Source organism: Falco rusticolus, chromosome 12 (assembly GCF_015220075.1).
Source record: "Falco rusticolus isolate bFalRus1 chromosome 12, bFalRus1.pri, whole genome shotgun sequence".
Classification (NCBI taxonomy): Eukaryota; Metazoa; Chordata; class Aves; order Falconiformes; family Falconidae; genus Falco; species Falco rusticolus.
In genome coordinates, this window is record NC_051198.1 from 7614504 (window position 1) to 7636792 (window position 22289).

Consider the following 22289-nt stretch of genomic DNA (forward strand, 5'->3'; position numbering starts at 1 on the left):
TGAATGGATAAAAGGTCAGTAACATGCCGAAGACATGTCAATGTAACTCCATTCATAACTTACTTTTGAAATCATCATCAGAATCTAGACATTTCCAGGTTTAGAATTTATTAGTGTGCTAAGATTATTTAAGGTCAATTTCTCTTCCTTCCCAGCAATGGAAGGTTACTTTTGAAAATTTCTGAAGTGTTGCTCACTTATAGATGTCTGCTTCCATCACCACCCTATTACAGACGCTATTCTTTAAGACAGTGTTAGTCTTGTACATAATAGAAGATGGAATTGCTTTCCTCTGCATCTACTGCTCCCATTTAGATGCTTTACTAAGCATTACTAGAGAAACTAAAGCTCACAGAGGTGCAGTTTATAAGTGCATTTTTATGTAAGATGAGGAACAAATGGACATTAACCCTGCCAAGATATTGCCAAGCTGAGTTTGCTGCCAGAATATTTCCCAACTCTATAACCAGAAAAACCTGTAATGTTCTTTTGCATGCTCCAAAGTCATCTCTGATTGCAACAACATGCTTTAATGTAGTATAAATCAATTTTAACATCTGTTTGAAAGACCTGATTAAGGCTTAATTAAATTTTCTTTGCCTTGTAATTTAGGCTATATGTATTATTAATCAAAAGCAGACTGAATTTTAGAGTGAAAACAAGCAAGGTAATTCAGGAATTTACATGTCAGTGCATCGTACACAAAAGATCTATGTACCTTATGAAGTTAGATTACATTCTCTTTATATTCTTAAGTAATACATGAATCAAAAAGCATTTGAAAGATATTACTGTTACTGCTACACTCCATAGTTCCTATAAACGTCTTCTGCTGCCTACCTTTCCGCTCATCATATAGGACCTACACCTTAGAAGTACCAGAATGCCCATAGCACAGGTTTTCTCCACTGTCATTCACACTCCCCTGGTGACACAAGAAGTGCTACTGCAGGAGTGAAGCAGCTCTGTACAATCTACATCTCCCTCAGGACCTTCTAAGGTCTGGAGTGCATTCAACACCCTGTCTGGGCCTTTCCAGCAAGCACAGTCTTAGGGCAGCTTCTTCAGTATCTCCTTGCCCTGCAAAGACTTAGGACAAAACGCCGTATTAACCTATAAACAGATTTCCGTAGTAAGCACTGTACCCAATTCATTTAGCCATTAATCCCTGCACATTTCAAACCAGGACTTTTCCTCTGAAAAGGAAGCACCTCCAGTTCTATTGAAAATAATTTTATCTCAGAAATGAAGAGATTAAAGTAGGTATTGCCAAACTTGACAAAGAAATGTTAAGGTACCCTGAAAAAAAACAGAGAGGGGTGGGATGGCAAGAAAGAATTTTACACTCGGAGGTGCAAGATTAGGGTAACTCCTAATCACCTACTAATTTTTGATCAGTGTTACTCAGACTTCACAGAAAGGCAGCAGACCTTCAATCAGCACTGAATGAATAGAATAGCTACCATATTCTCTGCACAAATCATTTAAATGTATGATGATAAGTTCTTTAATATGCTTATCATATGAGCAATAATGAAAATATGCCATGATTTAGGTCACCTGTGATCTTGCTACCTGAAATATCTCGAATTATACTCAGCTTAATCAAACACTAATTATACCAGCTGAAGAGATTTTGCAGTACAGAAATGAAAACAAGAAAGCTGTTTTAAAGCTAGTGTGATAATACTTAAGTCAAACTTTCACGAATGCATCTTCTAAGCAAGCTGTAACTCCAAATTCAGCTAACATACTTTGTCTTCAAAAATATTGAGACCGTGCTAATGATAGTTATTTGGAGCATCAGAATCAGGTTTGCATAATGAATCTCAACTGTGGCTTTAGAGGCATCATTTTAAAAACGTGTATATGTGTTTTCTTACCACATATATAGAACATTGGGAAAGCATATTTAACTAAAACAAAAAATGAAATAAAGAAAAAAGGAATGTCAAGTTCTAGTAAATTTAAAGAATCTACAGCTTCCATGTTAACATGCAACTTACGAATCTTTTAAATAAAAGTTTTAGCATCTGGCAAACTGTCAGTGTTCTGTCACCAGTCCTCTTATTTCCCAACTGAAAAGGGTGAACAAAAGATACCAACCTGTTCACCACCAACTTCCCCCCACATTTAGGTCACGCACACAACAAGTATATGCCACTTTCAGACATGTTTAGCTCTGGAGGGAAGATAGGCTATTTTCATAGCAGCACCCGACCATAGCTTTTATACAAGCATAATATTGTCCCTGGAAAATACGACATTCAAAGCATTTTCTAAAGATACGGAACTCACATATTTAAATAACTTGGGTTCCAAACAGTGCAGCTAATGATTTTATGGATAAAGTTTATTAACCAAGTACCTTGCTGCTGCTCTTCCTCTTCTTCACTAGACGAAGCCAAATAAGCTTGAAAATCCATGTCAAGAAGTTCCTCTTTTTTAAAAGTTCTGCTAAGTGACGTTACTCGTTCATGATCTGTCTCATCCCATGTGATATCTACCTTAAAAATAAAAACGCCACTTGCAGAAGCTGAAAGACTAAAATTAAACATTGTAACTGTCTTTTTAGGGAAAATTATTTGATAAACTCCTAACTTCATAAGCAATGTAGAACTGTTACTAACGTTCTCTACAACGATCAGCTATAATAAGTAGTTACTAAAATAAATTTAGTAACAACTTTTTGGAATTTGTTCTACATTGAATTTTAACCACATGAAAGACCGAAGTGTCCTTATGCAGTGAAGGGTTCTGTAACAGCAAGTCACACAAAATCTCTGTAAGCCAAATTTCCTTTGTGGCAGCAGATACTGGTATTGAAGCAGCCACCAGCTCTTCCCTTTCCTCTTCCAGCAGCAAGTCACTCCTAGAATCATGCATGGATTGCAGTGGGGACAATGGAAGTGTTTACATAACCGCACCCTCAACCAGAAGGTGAAACAGATCTGACTGAAAAAATGATCCTGCAGAAATTACTTATTTCTCAACTTATCACTTCTACAATCCAGTTCACTTCATGGCCAGATGGAAGTCTTGGTTGTCACATAAGAGAGAGTAGGAATGAATAGCTACAAGGAAGGGAAGCAACTGTTCAAGCCTGGCATAACCACCGAAAAGGCTGTAGTTGAGCAACACACAAATACCCATTTTAGGCAAATTAAGAGAATTTAACTGTGAATAACAAAGTAATTCCATGTGCAACTTTTGTAAGAGAGATACAACCAGGTCAAAATATAGTATTTAATTTGTTAAAAAGAAGCCGAATCTCTTAAAATACAACTCTCTAGCTTATTTATGGGGTTACAACTTATGACACTGTAACATGCTTACATCTTTTAGTATGTTTGATGTCTTTATTTTGAAATGGTTATGATATCCAGGAATCTTCTCCCCACTACTTATGTAATTTATAAGCTGACAATAAACCTAAACAAATTAGAAAAACATTACAAAAACATTGTAGAGATACCTTTGATGTTCCCATAGCAGCAGATGTGAAGTACTTTGGCTTATATACAGCTACATTCACTTCTGAGGCTACATCTTTTGGCTTATCATCAAATGTAACATTATCTGGAATAAATCTTAAAGGCAAATAAAATACGTTATTATTCAAATACACTGGGAAATTTCACAGTATAAACAGTCTAAGCTTTTCATGTGTAAGGTACATCAGTACAAAAGAATTTGCTAAAATAAAAAGTTGGTAAGTCTGAAAAGAAAACAAAAGAAATGGACAAGTACTCCACACATGTAAGATCAACTGTCAGGCTTCTGCACAGCTATTCCACAGGTTTTCAACATGTAACACCATACTGGGGAAGTAAACTAAACAACTTTCAATCTGGTATTAGCAGGGTCAGAGCTGGTTTTTTGCATGTTTTTTTGTTTTAAGAATCATCTTTTCATACTAAAAATACAAAAGAAAAAAGTGAAAAAATCGAATTTGGAAACAAATAAAAAAAATCAAAACATTTCAGGAAAGGCTGGTACATCTTTAATATTATAATGAGTAGGAAAAAGAAAAATGTTAAAAAGACCGAAGTCATGTGTTACAACAAAAGAAGTTAGATTTAAAAAAAAATCCTTTGTATACTACATGAGAAATTACTTAGGCTATTTGGCTTTTTTTTTTTTTAAATCAAATGTAATCTGATTAATAGTATTCAACATGAACATTTAACAAAGTAGAAGATTAGGAAAAACACTGGAGAACTTTAAACAGCTGCGTCTGTTGTAAAACATCATCTTTCTCCATTTGAAAGCACAAAAAGTTACATGTTCATTTGGCAGAGATCATCTTCTCCAAAATGGTTCAAAGCAAATGAACTAATTTCCTCTAGAAAATAATTCAAAGCAAAAAACCTATCTTTCACTGACTTCCAAGAGTGCCCATAACACAGGCTCCCACAGACAAAACCAGCTCCTGTCAAAATTTATTATGATTTAGTAACTTCTCTTCTGCTCAGACTAGAAGGCTTTTTATAACAAAGGGAAATAGTAACAATAAAGCGCAACTATAATGCAAAATGCTTTCTTTCTGAAACGTGACTTTTGAAATATTAAGAGCTTCCAGCTCATTCATAAGGGCTACCATAGCAATCTATTGCAGCTTCATGACAACAGCAGCAATACTCTTGCCCTGTGGTAAGCATTCCTGAAAAAGAGCCAACTCTGGACCCTTGGGAAAAGAGAAGAAAAAACCCACCACCCAGCAGTATGTTGTTTTGTTTTCTAAATCCTACCACTTTACTTAATTGTACCAGAAGGTTGAAGCAGCAACTAGAATGTTTTACCTGACTTCTCTGAGAATAATCTCTCCATGCAGAGATCCTCTCAAACTTTTGATATTGCAGTAAAAATGCTCAAAGAGAAAAAAAGAATCAAAGGGAAACCTAACAACTCACTGGACACCTCATTTATTTACCTATCTCATTTTGGTTACAGGATAAAAACAATACTCCATATTATTTTAAATAGGCTTTAAGTCTCCCTCCCCTCCCTAGCCCAACATGTAAAAAAAGTCTCCACTGGGGTTACCTCAGGTCTATAAAAGAACAGCTACTTTCAAATTCCAGTCCATCACATTCCTCATAAATTTTATTGGCTGTTTCAGGAGAATCACATTCTACAACTGCATAGAAGTATTTCAGTCGCTTAAATTGATACTCCCGCAGTTTCTCCCTATAAATCCTGCAGAAGCAGAAAACAACACAATCAAGTGAGCTGGCTTTAACAACTTTTCACCTGCAAAATATTTTAACTCAACCCATTAAAACTATGCACCACTCAAGCGCTCTCCTAATCTTATAATAAGATTAGATGTTAAACAGCATGAAGTTCCACCAGCATCTGTTCAGTTTTACTCAAGTAAAAAGACTAATTCACACAGGTTTATTAAGTGTACGCTTCCTGTACATGACTGCTTCCTGCAGGAATTGTAAGGTCAGAGTCCCTAGGCAGGGCATAGAGTAACATCTCTGTATGCCTCTGTGCAGGCCACAGAAGGTAGCATTTAATAGTTCCTATCAAGTTGTTTGCAATTATCCTGGCTCTTAACAAAGTTGATGAGAAGTCTGTTCATACCTAAGTAAAGGCGCACATTAAGAATGTTAAGAGAAGCTGGGAGACTGTACGGACAAGACTGCAGATCCTCTTGCTAGAGAGAGGCAGGGTAGGAGTGATTATTAAGCAAGCAGTATAGGTGAGGAAAGGAATCAGGATACTAACTTGGGTAGCACAGGTGGTGCTGGTGTCACAGAAGATGACAGTAAAATAAAAGCAGAAAAGAGACTGAGAAGTGAATGAATTGGTGGAAGGATGCAGGAGAGCGATTGCAGGGCTGAGGTCCTGTCCTGTGAATTTGAAGGGTACATGCACAGGTATCACTGGGGTACCTGTGGGACAGCTGGGTTTCTGCGTGTTGTATTCCAGATACTCTACAGCCCACTGAGCAGTAGATCTAACACTTCAGGATGCACCTTGATGCACACAGTGAAGCTGACTTCAGAATGCACCGCAAGTTCATCATATGCTTCCCTGATGCACCAGAGACTTTCTTCAAAGGCATCTGCACTTATTTTAGAAGCATCCAGATTTCCCAAATATAGGACAGTCCAGCGGGATATATTATACAAAAGTGGCCCCAGTCAGGCTGCCAAACATCTGGAAATTCTGGAAAAATATAAAAGCAAAGTTCTTTTGTTTTTCTCTAACTCTCTAGTTAAATCTAGTAAAACCTCTAGTTCCATACAGACAAGACTTTCGAGCAGAACAAAAGAACGGGGGAAGACATGCCTGAAGAAGCCTGGACAACGGTAGGCCTGACGAGCTCAGCCTAGTAAGCTAGGGCTGGTGCTGGTGGCATTCAAGTAATCTCTACCTGGCAATTCTTGGCCTAAGTTAAGGTCCCTGTTGATCATGCAGATAAAAATTTTGACAGCAAGGGCAATTTTTAGAGAAGAAATACTATGTTAAACTCTCCATACATCAGTTCCATGTATTATTCCAATGAGCTACATAATGAAAATTTTGAACTTGCCTATCAACAAGCAAATCTTCTCCAGTTTCATCATAATGCATTTACTCAATGCATTGATAACCGACTAGGGCCAGTTGCAAAACTTCCCTTGACAAAGCTCTAAAATTAAGACGTCCATGGGAGACTGCCACATATGAACTTTTGGAAACAGATGATCAGAATTTTCACTAAGAATTAGACCTATTATATCTCTCATTTGAAGATAAAGTTAATACCCGTCATTCTCTGTGGTATTCTCTGGAAGGTCAAATAGTTCCACAGGTCCTTTTTGTTCTTCCTCTTTCAATCTCTCTTTTCCAAACTCTGAAGGATAAATCTACAAATACAATGCAAAAATAAATATTAAACTGTAGGGGCATAAGGTACATCAACTAAGAAAAAGTATCTTACCAATCCTTTTAGACTTTTATAATTTTTATCCAAAATCGGTAAAGGGATCAATTCCATAAACATTAATACCCTCTTAATTTTGACTTAGAGAAAAGACAGTAGAAAAAAAACCCTGCTCATTAGGAATGAGAATATTTTGAGACAGATTAAGAACGACAGGAACCCTGATTTTGTTAATTTCACTGTGGCCCTTTTCGGAAAGGGGTATTTGACTAACCTTTCTCAGAAAGCTGGAGGCAGACACTAAAAATGGAAAAATACAACTTAAAGTGATCAGAATTAAGCAAATTTATTAATAACTCAGAAGTGGTGAAAAACAAGAAGTGTTGTGCAATGGTAAAAAGGGTTGGAAAACACTTAGAAACTTAAGGCTGGGTTATCTACTGAAAATTAAACTAAGCAAGGAACTGTAGTCTGCCCCTACTAAACTTGCAGAACTTCACTATCAGTCTCAGAAAAACAGTACTTAGAGCCAACCTCATAAACACTAGAAGTTAACAGCTTCAGGCTCTAACTCTACCAAATACATGCCTGTTGCTGAAAAGCAGCATGTATTTATATCTAACACAGCAGCACAGTTTTTCATTTATCATGTTAATATCCCTTTTGGTTCTCCAGAGAACTGTCTTAAATCTCATTTTGTAGTCTTTTTTAACTTTTTTTTTAAACAGTAAAAACCAGTACTCCCTCCAGAAATCAGGTCTTACCGTAACAGAAAATACTGTTCCTCCTTTGGGTGTGAAAGAATTAAACAGAGCCAGCAAATCCTTAGCCTTCAACCTATCCCAATCCATATTACAAACTGCCAATCTCCTCGTTACCTGAACAGAGAGGGGGAAAAAAAAGGACATAAGGTTCATAGGTTTAATTCCTGACTGTTGTGAGGAATACACAATTCTCTAGCAGTTATCCTTGGTAAAAATCAAAGCCAGCAACAAACTGCTGAACAAATAAAAAGCAGCATCTTCCTCAAAACTTTGTATTACTTAAATTAGCAAAGGTCAGAAGCAGCAATCACCAGAGCAGATTAAAAGGACACAATAGTGAAGCACCACCAAACGGACTGCACCAACCACAGATTTAGGACCACAGTTACAACATCAGCACTTAGGATGTTGTTATCATAGGGTTAGTCACAATAGCAATTAGTATCACAGTATTGCAACAGCACTATAGTACCATGATTCTTTATACGCTGATTGTGGTCAGTTTTAAAGCCCTACTTCACTGTCTAATGATTTCTTAATTTCTTAAAGTGCAAGTTAAAACATTAAATAAATAAAAATTTGAAAGAAATCAGCAGTGAACAAAAGCAGTACCATTTAAATTCTTGAATTTCTGAAAAGCTCAGTTCTGTCTGTTCTTTCACTTATAGGCAGCTTATCAATCTACAGGTAAGTGTCTCCTTAGAGGGAAGGGGGATTACAAGCCTCTCATTTTCAGTCAATTTCACCATCACTTGGATTTTCTAACTAAAAGGCTGAAAAACCTTAATGAAAACTACTTTCACAAATTGTTTCATAGCTGAAGGTCTATAATGGTCTCCTAACAATGTGCATTTCTGAGTTTGTCAGCAGCTTTTCACATGCAAAGTATCGTTACCTCATCTCCACGAGGGGCGTCTTTATCTAGCTCACGCCATGAATGCTCTATCTCTGGCTCCTTTGGAAATATTTCATTTAAATCCTCATCATCATCTGAGCTCGTTTCAATGTTCCCTATGCCTCTAGCTAGATCAGGTCCACTATCACTTTCTTCAGTATCTTCTGAATCACTATCTTCTTCGCCTGTTTCCCCATCGTCTTCTGGCTCCTCTTCCTCGCCTGTTTCCCCATCGTCTTCTGGCTCCTCTTCTTCCAATTCTGCATTTTCAAAAGCATCATTTACAGAAATTTCTTCCTCTAGTTGGCTTTTAGTAAGGTCACTTTGTTCACAGGTGTCTGTGCACACAGTCACTGAAAGATGAAGATTAGATATTTATTTTTACATTGGAATTGCATATGATCTTTTACAAAGAGGAAAAAACCCTCAGGTTTTCTTCATACAGATTTACAGAACCCCTGAAACGTCTAATGATGCAGGAGTAAGTCATGTCAGGGAAGAGCAAACAACATAAATCACCAGTATCACCTCTTCAGTTTGTCTAATCTAATCACTCTTCAGGTCCACAATTGTATTACCAACCTCAAACTCTAATGAAACATTATTCTGTTATTCTGTTTATATGTATAGAATCAATAGGGAGAAATTAGCATGTGCAAGCAATATAAAGGTTTTCCTTACGTCACCTGTTCTCTCTCTAACACCCTCTAACATTAATGGCTTGAAGCTCCCCTCCTTACCCTTTCAGTCAACAAGCGTTGATATGCTGAAGCCTTCACGGTATCAGACCTTTTATTTGCTAATCAGTTTGATAAACACGGTACTGTATACACCACAACACGTTACTTTTCTAACTAACCAACAATTTCAGCTCCAGCAATTAAGATGGCATGGAGGTTCACAATCTTACGACGAATCAGCACTGATTCTATAAAGAGCTGACCAACTCCAATTCTTCAACAACACTGAACCCGAGTCAGTCGGCTGTTCTGTGATGGATCTTGTGAACGATCTTCCATAGACAAAAAAAAAGCAACAACATCCAAGTAAACATAGCTGAATTCTACTTGCTATTTGAACAACTCACCTGATTCTTTTATTTTTGCTTCTAGGGAATGGTCCCTCCTGGGAGCTTTAACTGCCTTAGTACTGCTTTGTTGTGAAGACTTCTGCTTGTTTTGACGTGAAATTGATCTTCCTCCCAATGCATTTCCTTGCTTGTTTTCCCCTTTGCGTAAAAGGCCCTTGCTTCCCTGAGAGCAATCACTTCCCATTGCAGTTTTCTTAGAGTCCTCTTTGAAGCTGAATTTAGACGTAATTTTTTGTCCTTCATTTTTAAGGTCATCTATATTCGTCCTTGCTTCACATGCTTGGTCCACCCTTTGTTTGTTTATTTTGTGCTCCTCCCTAGAGAGGCCATCAGCAAGTAGTTTTGCAGAATCTGTTTTTCCTTTACATTTAGCTTTTTTTTTCTTTTTTTTCTTTTCAGTATGTTGTTTGCTCTCATTTTCTGAAACATCAGAGTCAGATTCTGACAGGGCATAAAATTTCCTGAGGTTCTCTGTAGAAGTATAGTTAACAGGACGACCTCTTTTATCCACTGTGTATTTCAGCTTAAACTTCTTGTCATGAAACATTGCTCGGAATCGTTTGTCAATCTTGATTTTACGTTCTTTTTCAGGCATCTCCCAAAATCTAGGGTCTCTAGTAATGCAGCTAAAGCGCCCATCTCTTAATATTTCCTCTTGGGATGCCATTTTTGATGCTGTTGAAGACCTGGACATGTACAATATGGATGAAAACGAAACACGTCTGATTAAAAACCTGATTAATACAGATTTAGATATGTAATTGAAAAACATTAAAGAATTACACAAAGTTAGATGTTTAACCTATACGTAAATAGTTCTTTTCCAAAAGCTCAACAAGACGATTTAAATGACCCACAAATAATCCTACAACTATCGCAGTCTTGCCCACAAACTTTAGCTTCCACAGAAAATGGATATGCAACTAAAAAGACCATACCGGCTGCAGAGACAGTGATTCCTCCTCAACCTCGAACAGGACCTCAACCACTGTAAGCCAGACCCCAGGCTTTTACTTCCCCCAGGATTAAAACTACCTTACGTTATAAAGCGCCAGTTCAGAATAAAGTCAGTAAGAGCGGGGTGTTCCGACGAGCTCCGGCCAGCGGCAGCTCCGGCGCAGGCAGGGGCTCAGCGCGGCCCGGCAGCACCAGCACCTTCCCCAAGGCGCCCGCTGAGCTACGGCGAGCCGACTGCAGCACCCCATGCCCCCCGCCCCCAGCGGCGGTACCCGAGGCCCCGGGGCCAGGCCCTGCTCGCTGCGCCCACCCGGCCCGAGCCCGCCGCCCCTCACGGCCCCCACACAACCCACCACGCGCCGCCGCAGCCACTTCCGGAGGCGCTACGGCGGCCGCCGCGGGCCCGCCCGCCCCCACCAATCACACGGCGCGACTGGCGGAAGGCTGGCGGCGCGGCGGGAGGCGCCCAAGCCGGGCCGGGATTTCCCGCGCAGGCGCCGGGCGCGGGCCGCTGGCCATGGGCGCTGCGGCACTGGGGGGGGCCGCGGGGGGCCGTCGGGGCGCGAGCCCTGCGCGGGGCGGGCTGCCCGGTGCTGCGGGCGGGCTGGGGCCGCCGGCTCTGGGCGCCCTCGGGGGGATCCGCGGCCGCCGGCGTCGCGTCGGGCTCGGGCGCGCTGAGCCCCTTCGACCGGCGGCTGAAGCGGAAGCAGAAGAACTGGGCGGCGCTGCGGGCCGAGCCCGCCGAGTGCGAGTACCTGCGGCGGGAGGTGGGGGCGGCGGACGGCGGCCCGGGTGTCCCCGCGGCGGGCGGGGCGGGGCGGGGGAGGCCGCGGCGGGGCGCTGACCGGCGGGCTTTCCCCCCAGGTCGGCGGCAGGATAGCGGACAGGGTGTTCGACATCCCCAGGTAAGCCCCGCCGTGGGGGCGCGGCGCGCCAGGGGCCGTGGCCCTCGGGTCCCCGCTGCCCTGTGAGCCCCTGCGCAGTGGCCGCCGTGTTGGGTCCGAAAAGGTGCTTGGAAAGCGGCGGGCAGAGCTGAGCGCGGTGGAAAGCTCAAGGTAGTGACGAGTTTGGGTGATGTTTTATGTTACTAAACTTATCCTTTAGAACTTTTCCTCTTGCCTTGGATCTTGGCTCTGGAAGAGGTTACATAGCTCAGCACTTAACCAAGGTACTGGCTTTTTATACTGAATAAGTGTTTGAAATCTGCGCTACTTCATTCCTCTGTTTTCCAATAGGGCTCTGTTATAACTTAAAACAATTCTCTGAATATTCATGAGGTAAATCTTTCTGGTCCCGTCCCCCCGACCGCCGTATCTGTAGCTGTCGTCCAGAGCTGTGTGTCGTTCAGGCTTGCTTTCTGTATTCATTGTCGCAGGAAAGCAGACAAATGGCAGTGCAGGGGAAGCTGTGTGTGGTGTGACACTTAACCTGTAGTCTTGAGGAGGGATGTGCCTGTTATTCCCTCAGTCTGCTGGGCACGCTTAGTTGTTAAAGAGAAGTATCTTTACAGAGACTTCTAAGCAGCGGTTTACCCTTCGTGAATGGCTTTGTAAGTAAAGGTACTTCATTGGCTGTTAGTCCGTGGGTTTTAGTTAACTGAACTTACACCTCAAAATGCAGAATTTCTATCTCAGCTGTGCCCTCAGGAGCAATTACTAAGTACTGTGCCTGGGGAAAAAATGCTTTCTGCTTTGTATAGAATTTTTATCAAGTGTTCAAGAGATTACTTGCTGTAAATATGTGTAAGCATTACTAAAAATGACAAATGTCAACTTACAAAGCAGTTTAAATATTTGATAGACTTTTAACATTTTATTTCAGGAAACAGTTGAAAAACTTATTCAAGTTGATATTGCGGAGAATGCTTTAGTAAGTAGCTTTCTGAATGCTGATATGCTTTAATTCCACAACACAGGAAAGCAAAAGTGACCTTCTCTTGTTTCTCTTCTGACCCAACATTAGAAAAATGCTGTAGAATCTGAAATCCCTACAGTCAGTGTTGTAGCTGATGAGGAATGCCTTCCTTTCAAAGAAGATACATTTGATCTTGTTGTTAGCAGCTTAAGGTATGCATTAATTACTTAACATGTTAATTTTTGGTTAAAGATGTTAAATAATGTTCTCTTCTGAGTAACTTTAAGGAAAAAAACCAAGAGAAAGATTAATAGTCTGTTAAACAGTAGTAAGAGATGTACTTGCATAGTTTTTACAAGTGTACATTAGGAAAAACTGCTGTCCTGGTGGTTCTTAGTGTGTTGCTTATTTATTTTCCTTCAAAATACATGTAGCTTCCCTCTTTCCTGCATTTTGACAAACTAGTCACCAGGACTTGCATCTTTGCAACTTTCTAAAAAGCGCCAGTAAGAAAAAGCTATTTCTCTGAGCTTCTGGTTTTATTTAGTATCACTTTTAGGCAGGCATTTCAGAACTTTTGCAGTTTATGAAACTGGTTTGTTGCTTTGGCTTCTGAAACATACTTAGATAATGTAACAATTATTTGCATTTGCTAGATTTTATTTAATATGCAATTATAAAATGTATGCTTCTGTTATTTCAGTTTGCATTGGGTGAATGACCTTCCTAGAGCTTTTAGAGAGGTAAGAAAATGGCTTTTAATACTAAAAATCAATGCTTGCAATTACTTGCGTTCAGAGCACTCTATTTCTAGGTCTTATTCAGATAAGAGGCACAGAAATAGCTCATGTTGCGCACAAGTATTTTATGTAGTATTTTTGGCAGTTTAAGGACCATGAGTTGGCACTTCTACTAATTTACTGTCTCAAACCAATTTGGAATAAATAACTGTGAAGCAACATATTTGTATAGTATTTTATAGTCTCAGCAGCTGAAGTCATGGTAATGAATGTAAACTGAGGCAGTGCTGTTGATTTTTATTGTGTGTTAGCTCTTATTACTTGTAGTACAAGTAGAGTTTTCTAAATCTGACTTCTCCAGAACTGGTTTATGGAACTTGTATTATTTTTATGTCTTGGCTATTTATTTTGAAGTAAAACTTTAATCAGATAAAGGCTTTTTGATTTTGAAATGAAGCAAATACTTGTTGAGGACACAGAACTGTAACTCTTACTGTGAAAATCTGATTTGGGATCATTTCAGCTCCTTCCTGCAGGTGGAAACTTTTTTCAAATTGGCAAACTTTGGAGGAAGAGCAAGGGCTATTCTAATGAATTTACTGGTTTTTCTTTTATTTCAAATTGGTCAGTCATTGCAGTACTATTCTATCACCTGTTGGTATGAACAGGAGAACCTTACTGTTGTGGAAATAATAAAAATAGAAACTGGAATGCCTTCAGTACTTAAAAAAAGACTTGGCAAGACATATATCATTTTCTCTGGAATTTAAGCGTTCCATGAAGTGTCAAATATTTTTACCCACACAAGTAAAAATAAATGAGGCATTATAATGTCCCACAGTGCTGAGGGAACTGGAGTTCTTGGCCAACTTTCATTGTGAATGCTCATATCCTGTGTTGGGAGCACCTGCTTTAACCAATGGCAGCTGCCTTCAACTACTTAAATTTCTTACCTGTCAATTAAAGGCTTCTTTACTAGCATAGAAAGAGTAGCTTGGTTAATACTTAAGTAAAAAAAGTTTAAAAGATTTTTCTTTCAAATCAGTAAGGTAAACAGTTTGAAGCTTTTGGTGTCGAGTTAGCCTGATTATCTAATACGGCTTTTCTGGATATCTAAACCAGGGATCATTGCTAATTCTTAAGGAAAAAAGAAAGCATGAATTTACTGGCTTTCTCAGTAGGAAAAGGCCTAGAACTTACTAGACTTGCTAGAAAGCAGCTTGTCCACCTTGGTGTTTGAGTCATATTGCTATTCTGGCTAGTTATATATAAGTAGGGGTAGATGTAATAAGAATTGCATCGCTCTATTGTGTATCCAGAAGTACAAAGATCACTGCTGGAAACTAAGGCCCTCACTTCTCTTAAATCCAACCATTAAAGAGTATTTTTGCTGCCCTTATCTGATAAAGTAAAAGTAAGCAGCAGCTATCTCAATCTACCTTATTTCCAGAAGTAAATTCATTGGGGATATTTGTTTTAGGTTAGGAGTATCCTACTGAAATGAGTTTTACACTGGTTTTCCACTGTGCATTTTGTGTTTCCTGACTGTAAGTGTAATTTCTGGGGATTCACTCTTTAAGAACACATAGTCTCTTTTCAGATAGATTATTTATTTGCTGAGATAAATACAATCAAATGATGAAAAAAAAAAGTGAGATAAAAAAAGAGAAGGCTTCAGGGAGACCTTGTAACAGCCTTCCAGTACCTGAAGAAGGCCTGCAAGAAAGCTGGAGAGGGTCTTTTTAGTCTGTAGTGACAGGACAAGGGGGAATGGCTTTAAGCTTAAAGAAGGTAGGTTTAGACTAGATGTTAGGATGTGAGGATGGCGAGGCACTGGAACAGGTTGTCCAGCGAGGCTGTGGCTGCCCCATCCCTGGAAGTGTTCAGGGCCAGGCTGGATGGGGCTGGGAGCAGCCTGGTCTAGTGGAAGGTGTCCCTGCCTGTGGCAGGGGGGCTGGAACTAGGTGTTCTTTAAGATCCCTTCCAACCCAAATCACTCTATGATCTTGTACTGTTACCAAAAGCTTTGGTGCAGCTTCTCTTGTGGAATACAGTCAAAATTAAAAATGTTACGACTATTACAATGATTGCTTTTAAGTTTATTTGAAGGGAAAAAAAAAAAGTCCTGAGAACTTGGTTACATAGGCTTAATAACAAAAATCATTATTTTTTTTTTCATGTGTAGATTCACCAGGTTCTTAAGCCAGATGGAGTATTCATTGGTGCAATGTTTGGGGGAGACACTCTATATGAGCTTCGCTGCTCTTTGCAGCTAGCAGAATTGGAAAGAGAAGGGGGGTTTTCTCCTCATGTATCACCATTCACTGCTGTCTCTGATCTGGGACATCTGCTGTCAAGAGCTGGCTTTAACACCCTGACTGTGGTAATTATGAATAAGAGAACAGTAGGAATGATACAGAACATCAGAGCTATTAGTATATAAAAAAATACTCTTTACTCATATATTAATAATTTATTGTTTCCTTCTGCATGTCATGCACCTTGCTGAATAAGTTTCTGGAGTAGCCTGGACTGCCTCTGTCCTCAGCTTCATTGTGATTAATGAAACCAACTGAAGTGTATCTTTGGCAAGTGGCCCAGTAGAATTTGGATGGTCTTCTTGGATAAATGTCAGAGAATGTTAGACCTGCTTGAAAAAACTTCAGACACTTTTGCTGCTCCTTCTAAAACCAAGAAGAAAATAATGGCATTTCAATTAAAATTTGATTGCGTTTGGCCTACTAAACAAAACTTCTACGAAATGTTAAGACAGTATATTTTTTGTAAGAAATATGCAGTTTGAACAGAGGTGGCAGATGAATAGTCTGTTGGCAGCTGTGAAGGCTGTTATAATGCTACTGGTTTAGCTTGATACGCTCTAAAACTAAGCTTCTCAATTCTTTCAGGATACTGATGAAATTCAAGTCAACTACCCAGGGTTGTTTGAGGTTATGGAAGACTTGCAAGGCAAGTATATACTTTGTGGAAACAAAAATGGTTTCTGTAAGTGACGCAGTCACTTACGAGTGTCACAGGGACCCCACCTGCAATAAGCAGAGACATCTTCAGCGCTGTCGGTTTGCTCAGAGCCCTGTTCAGCCTAACCTTGAATGTTTCCAGACATGGGGCATCTACCACCTCGCTAGGCAACATATGCAAGTGTTTCACTACCCTCAGCATAAAAAATTTATTCAAAAAAAACCAAAACAACAAAACCCAAAACAAAAGCTTACTGTAGCAGTGGAAACGTTTTTGGTTTTTTTTATCTCTAGTGAGTCTCAGGAGATTATGCCTGTCAGCAGATTTGTGTTGGGAAGCAGGAGTCAAAAATTTGCTACTTTGTGGTCTGCTATGAATTTTCTGCTTCCCTGTATTCCCATTCTTAGTGAGCTTGTTCAGTGTAAGCTGCTGAAAAGCCCTGAAGGGGAGACAGAAGCATATATCCCACATAACTAACTTTTCCTGTAACCCTTCCTAATTATCAGAACATTCAGGAAACTGCTTTGGAATAAGAATAAATAGACCCTCAAATTGGAGTCTGCTGAGGAACAAAAACCAATTGAGATGCTTAACAATTGAGTTAGTATTCTGATGGTATTTGTCAGGGTTTATAAAGCAGTCGTTCATATGCAGTCAGTTACTTTACAGAGCAATTCAGGGCATCTTGTTACTCTGGATCACCTGCTGTTTTTTAGAGTAATTCCTTAATGAAAGTAAAACTGTCATTCTCTGCAGAAACATGTAGATGCAGTTAGTGATTAAAGAGGGTAGAACTGATTTTTTTTTTCTTATTAAAAATCTCTTGGGATAATAATTTTGATGCTTACCTGTTAAAAAAAACGTATGAGAGGTGTGTCTCAATAAACACTTTGTATTAATGCGTAAATTATACTAGAAAACCTAAATGTTTGAAGACTCGGGCTGAAGAAGTAATAATTTGAAGCCGTTCCTAGCAATACAAACTGTAAATTGCAAAGTACTGGCATTAAAAAAGCTTAGATTCTTATAAGTAAGAAACTCGACTATTTATTTGCAATATGTTCTCTCTTACAGTGAGATTCAGAGGATTCTGGTTTAGCAAAAGTCTATCACTAGTGCATGACACTTAACTCATGGATTATACTATATCTTCTTTTTCTTAAAGCTAAAACGTATTTTTAGGTATGGGGGAGAGTAACTGCTCTTGGAATAGAAAACCTCTGCTACACAGGGAGACAATGTTGGCAGCTGCTGCAATATACAGAGGTAAGTATTTGAGAGGTAATGAGTTAATCTGAAATAACTTTAAGAACATATTTTTCTGTCCTTTTCTTTGACCTCTCTGTGAAAAAAAACCACAACCCAAAACCAGAAAAAACCACCAACATTTTGGAACAGAACATTATCGCACAGATATTTTTAACCTTGATTATAGGGACAGGATTTGAACTATGTTGATGCATCAGTATGAGATATTTTTATTGTCCCAAATCTTTCACCAAGAGTCATTATGATGAGTATGTCATATTTGGTTCTAATGTTCTGGGAACTAAGTATTTCTTGGAACTGACGTTCTGTCTACCATTTTTTTTTTATTTTTTTTTCCTCTCCCTTCCTACCCTAACAGAAATGTACGGAAATAGCGATGGCTCTGTACCTGCCACATTTCAGATCTACTACATGATTGGCTGGAAATTCCATGAATCACAGGTAATGTGAAGACCTTTTCTGTTTGAAAGTACTTTTAAAATTACTGATGCTTTAAAAGCTTTTTACAAAATACTTTGACAATTAGCCCTATTTTTTTTTCTTATTTTTTGTCTTAGGCAAGACCAGCCCAGAGAGGTTCTGCAACAGTTTCATTTGGAGACCTTGCAAAAATAGATGGACTGCTTTCAAGAGGAAAAAAATAGTTCTTCATCAGAAATAATAGTTACCTTAAAGCTTCTGTAAAGCTTCTCATTGCAGATAGTCTACGGTTGTGCTTATATTGTCACAAGATTCTGAAATAACTCTGTGCATAGCTGGATTTTTTGGTTTTGTACTGCCTATGCTACAACATCAGCTGTGTAAAATGATGTTCATTTTTTGTTTCTAGAGAAATATTTGAGCAGTGTTCTAAGTGAATACATGCTTTCTCAACTTTTGATTAAATTACTATTCTCAAATGTGGTGCCTCTTTCAGTATTACAACTGCTCCAGGTATGATTTGGAAGTCTCAAGTATGTATCACCCCACATAATTTTTTTGAATTATTCTTAAAGGATGGTAGATCATTATAAAGAATAGTACTTGGTGGCAAGTATATTTATAATATATCCTATGAGACAAAATACCAGCAAATACATAGATCTAAATTATGTTATTGTAGGTTGGAAGTTATGGTTGAGAAGTTACTGTCAGTTATTGTTTGAAATTAGAATACATAACTTGTGTGTAAGGAAGTGGTTAAGTAAGTTCTGTATTATAAAAATCTCAGGTTGCTACCCTTCACCTGCAGCCCTCGAATTCACTTACTTTTCTTTCCACCCTGAAAGCTAGAAATGTTTCTGAACATGAATAGTAGAGCTCAGCCATAAAGTTGGATGCTTCATTGTAGCTCTAACAGAAGGTATGCATCATGATTTGACTTAATTTACTGAAAGGAGTAGCAAGCAGAAGAGTCAGCTAGCACTCAGATGGATGCGTGGCTTTAGTTAATTAGCTTAGAATTGGCACGCTTTGGAGTTGGTACTCTTTTGGAGTTCCATGGCGCTTTGTTTCCTGTTCTTTTATCTCATAGCATTTGAAAAATTAGAAATGATATTTTATGTAAATATTAGTTACAAATTACATTTACGCATAACTTTCTGCTTTTCGACCAAGGCAGAAAAAGCATGAAGTATACTTTTTTTCCTTCTTAGCTGTGACACAGAGCTATGACTTTTCCTGTATATAACTGCATATACCAGAAATTGATATTAGTTACAAATACGGCCCATTAACCTGAGGTGTTTAGAAAAAATACCTACCCAGAGATTTCACTTGATGATGGTACTTGCTGATAGAGAGTGGTAGAAATGAAAAGCATCATGAATATATAATCGGGTATACCATTCCATCAGTTTTATCGTTGCATCTAGGAGCTGTATGAAATGTGAGGAAACGAAAGCTTCTCTAGGCTTGTTTTAAGGTTACCCAGCAGGTGGAGTTTGGTGGAACGGTGTGGCACAGACCCAATAGGCAAGGTAGGTAGAGGCCTTCCTATCCTGTCAGTGATTTCTGAGTTACAATTCAAAGACTAAAACCAATATTAAAATGACCTCCTACTGCTTAACTTACATTCATTTTCAAAATAACAGAAATCTGGCTTAAAAAGAGGCCATGGAGTATTCAGCTGGCTGGAAGATCAATTTAAGGGCCTAATTTGGGGTGTGGTTTTTTTTTACCAGACTTTGAATAAGAAATGGGCAGAGAGGGTACAAAGTATCATGATAAGGGATAGGAATACTCTGTCGTGCTTCTGCTTACAAGCCTAATGCATAAATATTCAAGGGGAATGAGTTCATTTTTCATTTTCCTTAGAAAAGAAGAGTAACCCTCCTGGAAAAGGGGGGAGAAGCTGTAAGTGATACGATCATGTTTGTAGCCCTTTATCTTAAGACAAAATCTAAAACAAGAGCTTGTTTCTCTGAAAGCCTCTTTTTTTTCGGTAGTGCATCAGTGGGCTTAATACAAGTTACAGCATCTCCCTACAGATCTTCTCTGGCTTAAGTAAAATTCACTTGGTTTGAGGGGAAGCTCTCCAGTTGCCCAAATGTACATTTCTATCAAGTTAAGTGTCATCTCACTGTAACTTCGTGCATTTTTGCTTTAGTAGGTTAATTTCCAGTAACTTGAGCTGCTGGTTGTGACTCACATGTGCTAAGGGAATGAGGAGGTGGAAGTGCTGGGTAAATGTTAATTGGAGAAGTGTTCCTACCGTGCTTGTTTGAAGCAGTTAAGTTACAGAGGAAAGGAAGGATTTCCACTTGTTTGATTCCATGTTCCATGGATGGAATGTGTAAACAGTATAGTAATTAAGAATGTGGTTTGGTAATGGGGAAATGTACCTTTGGAACAGGGAGAAATAGAAGAGTAGTTTTCTTTCTGGCCAGGGTGGGGGGTAGGGGATGGGGAGAAGTTTCTGTATTACATCAACTTGGAGAAGGACTGGGGAGTAGTAGCAAAACCTAAACTTTGTCAGTTGCAGGAGAGAGAAATGCACCAATCTTTCCTGTGCTGTTTAATTGGAATTTCCTGATGCAAAGATTGATCTAGTGGATTAAATTAATTAGAGCATCTTGTTCAAGAAGCCAAATTAAGAAAGCTAGCATATATGTTAAACCTTTTACATTTTCATTTGTCTAACACAAGAAATTACTATTCACTTTACAAAGACATGATCTGTTTTGGTCTGGATTTTGGAGCCGTTAGTTTGGGGGAGTACAGTTACTGTAGTAGTTTGATTGGAATTGTCTTGGAATTGGAATTGGAAAAGTCTGAGTATTGAAGCAGATGTGACCTGCATAGCCAGTTGGTTGATTTCCTGAACATCTTAGGTGCCCTCAGGTAAAGGAAAAGGAAAAACAGAATGAATTAAAAAAAAAAAAAAAACAAAAAAAAACCCAAACAAAAAAAACACACCAAAAAAAACCAACCCAAAAAAAACCCCACACAAAACTGAGATAGTTAAGTTTTAGCTGGAGGCTGTGTACCACTGTGAAGTAGAAAACACTGAAGAGTGTGCACATGCTTGTTGTAGGGGATGTAGGGGAAAGCAACTCATGGCTTAAATCAAGTTAGAATTGGTTTGATTTATTAATGGCTTGTAGTTAACTGTTGGTCTGTGAACTATACATCCAGGATTAATAGCAGCAATATAACAGATAAATGACCATGCTAGACCCTTAAAAAACCTTTAGTAAACACCTTCAGATATCTAAACAGCCTTCTACAGCATTACCCCCACCCCCAAGTTTGCAGTTGTATGCTTACCTCTATAGCTTTAACAGGAGGTTTTTAGAAGAGCCCACCCTTCTAGGAAACATTACCCTATTTACACCCATCTTTGGAGATACGGGTGCTGAAGCTGTGTGCTTACCTCTGCTGTTCCCTACACTCCACCAATCCACCCACCAGCTGGGGCAGCACCCCCCTAGGTGGTGTGCAGACACCCCAGGAGCAGTCAGTGCTTGTTGCACCCTGTACTGTCAGCCTGCTGGCAGGCACGGCAGGCTGCTCCTGACTGTTGGGGAGGTGCTCCCTCAGCCCTCAACAGAACTTCGGATGTCAGGAGGGCATCTTCTCGGTGTCAGGCCAGGTGCTGGCTGCTTCTGTCTTCTCACTGTTCGAAATGTTAGTGCTTTTTATACTTGATTTTAAGCTCTTTTTCCCCACCCAGGGTCTCTTGGTAACTGCCCGCTTACTGTTTAATGCAGCTGATGGTTGTCTTTGTTTTCAGTCTTACAAGACTTTGAGCAAACACCCCCTCAGTTTTAGGTATTCTGTTCACACGCATCTTATTTCTGTCTTGGCAGCTAATGTTGCCCTGGCTTATTTGCCAAGAGGAGGCCATGTGGATTTCCCCCACCATTTGGAGCCGTTTCTTGGGGTACAAGTTACATTCATAAAGTAAGAGACAAAGTCCTCTGAAAAAAAATGTTTGTTTGGAACCTTATGTTGGAGCAGTGATGATGAATACTGGGGAATCTTATTTGCCCTCAACGTGTTCATGAGGCTGGAATGTTTCACAAGACAGCAGTTTTCTGATGATAATGTGTAAAATAAGGAGGCTTCATTTTTTACTGTGGTAACAAATCCCAATTCATGCATTTCTTTTTCTGCATTCTTCAGGGATCCCTTATGTTTTGTGGAAGTACAAGTGCAATTTGAAGCTGGGGTCTCTACATTATGTGCAACTTCTGATCATTGACCTATTTTTTTTAATATTGCACCCCAAGTTCTTGTGAGTACACTGAGAAACAAAGAATAAAACTACCCTTGTGAATAAATGTTATCCTGAAAATGTCCATACTTCTGATAAAATATAATTCCTGGTTTCATAAATGACAAAACTGCAGGGACAGAAGCACACTGGGTACATTCCTGC

The 22289-nt window shown here is 39.3% G+C and overlaps 2 protein-coding genes across 7 annotated transcripts in view; one reads left to right on the plus strand and one right to left on the minus strand.

The window, feature by feature from the left end:
* ESF1 (ESF1 nucleolar pre-rRNA processing protein homolog) overlaps positions 1-11035 on the minus strand; it is a 37085-nt gene extending 26050 nt beyond the window's left edge. The window contains exons 1-8 of one of the 3 annotated variants that reach the window (XM_037405203.1): positions 10940-11035; positions 9627-10315; positions 8540-8892; positions 7645-7758; positions 6763-6863; positions 5047-5199; positions 3476-3590; positions 2369-2507 (exon numbers count right to left, since the gene is read on the minus strand). In XM_037405203.1, coding sequence (XP_037261100.1) covers positions 2369-2507; positions 3476-3590; positions 5047-5199; positions 6763-6863; positions 7645-7758; positions 8540-8892; positions 9627-10296 — 1645 coding nt within the window. In that variant the 5' untranslated portion in view covers positions 10297-10315; positions 10940-11035. Of the gene's footprint in view, positions 1-2368; positions 2508-3475; positions 3591-5046; positions 5200-6762; positions 6864-7644; positions 7759-8539; positions 8893-9626; positions 10335-10567; positions 10877-10939 lie in introns of those variants that run through there. The other 2 variants (XM_037405202.1, XM_037405201.1) reach the window with 2 other exon arrangements.
* Positions 11036-11095: 60 nt separating this feature from the next.
* NDUFAF5 (NADH:ubiquinone oxidoreductase complex assembly factor 5) lies at positions 11096-18327 on the plus strand. 4 transcript variants are annotated; one of them, XM_037405204.1, is made up of 10 exons: positions 11112-11353; positions 11451-11491; positions 12408-12455; positions 12549-12652; positions 13144-13183; positions 15366-15563; positions 16087-16147; positions 17342-17425; positions 17787-17869; positions 17986-18327. In XM_037405204.1, the coding sequence occupies exons 6-10, from the start codon at positions 15408-15410 to the stop codon at positions 18070-18072; spliced, it is 471 nt and encodes a 156-aa protein (XP_037261101.1). In that variant the 5' UTR covers positions 11112-11353; positions 11451-11491; positions 12408-12455; positions 12549-12652; positions 13144-13183; positions 15366-15407; the 3' UTR covers positions 18073-18327. The 4 variants fall into 4 exon arrangements, 3 of the variants coding, with proteins under 3 accessions (XP_037261101.1, XP_037261102.1, XP_037261103.1); XM_037405205.1 differs by having other exon boundaries at positions 11275-11353; positions 11451-11754; XR_005106943.1 differs by lacking the exon at positions 17986-18327 and having other exon boundaries at positions 11096-11353; positions 17325-17425; positions 17787-17827.
* Positions 18328-22289: the final 3962 nt, after the last annotated feature.

What these genes read in the sequence shown, in the direction of transcription:
- NDUFAF5 (XM_037405205.1), top strand. Translation starts at nt 11,668, where the DNA reads ATGTTACTAAACTTATCCTTTAGAACTTTTCCTCTTGCCTTGGATCTT. An exon ending in CTTGTTGTTAGCAGCTTAAG is followed by an intron (nt 12,653 to 13,143) that starts GTATGCATTAAT and finishes CTGTTATTTCAG; the next exon opens with TTTGCATTGGGTGAATGACC. An exon ending in AGCTGCTGCAATATACAGAG is followed by an intron (nt 17,426 to 17,786) that starts GTAAGTATTTGA and finishes CTACCCTAACAG; the next exon opens with AAATGTACGGAAATAGCGAT.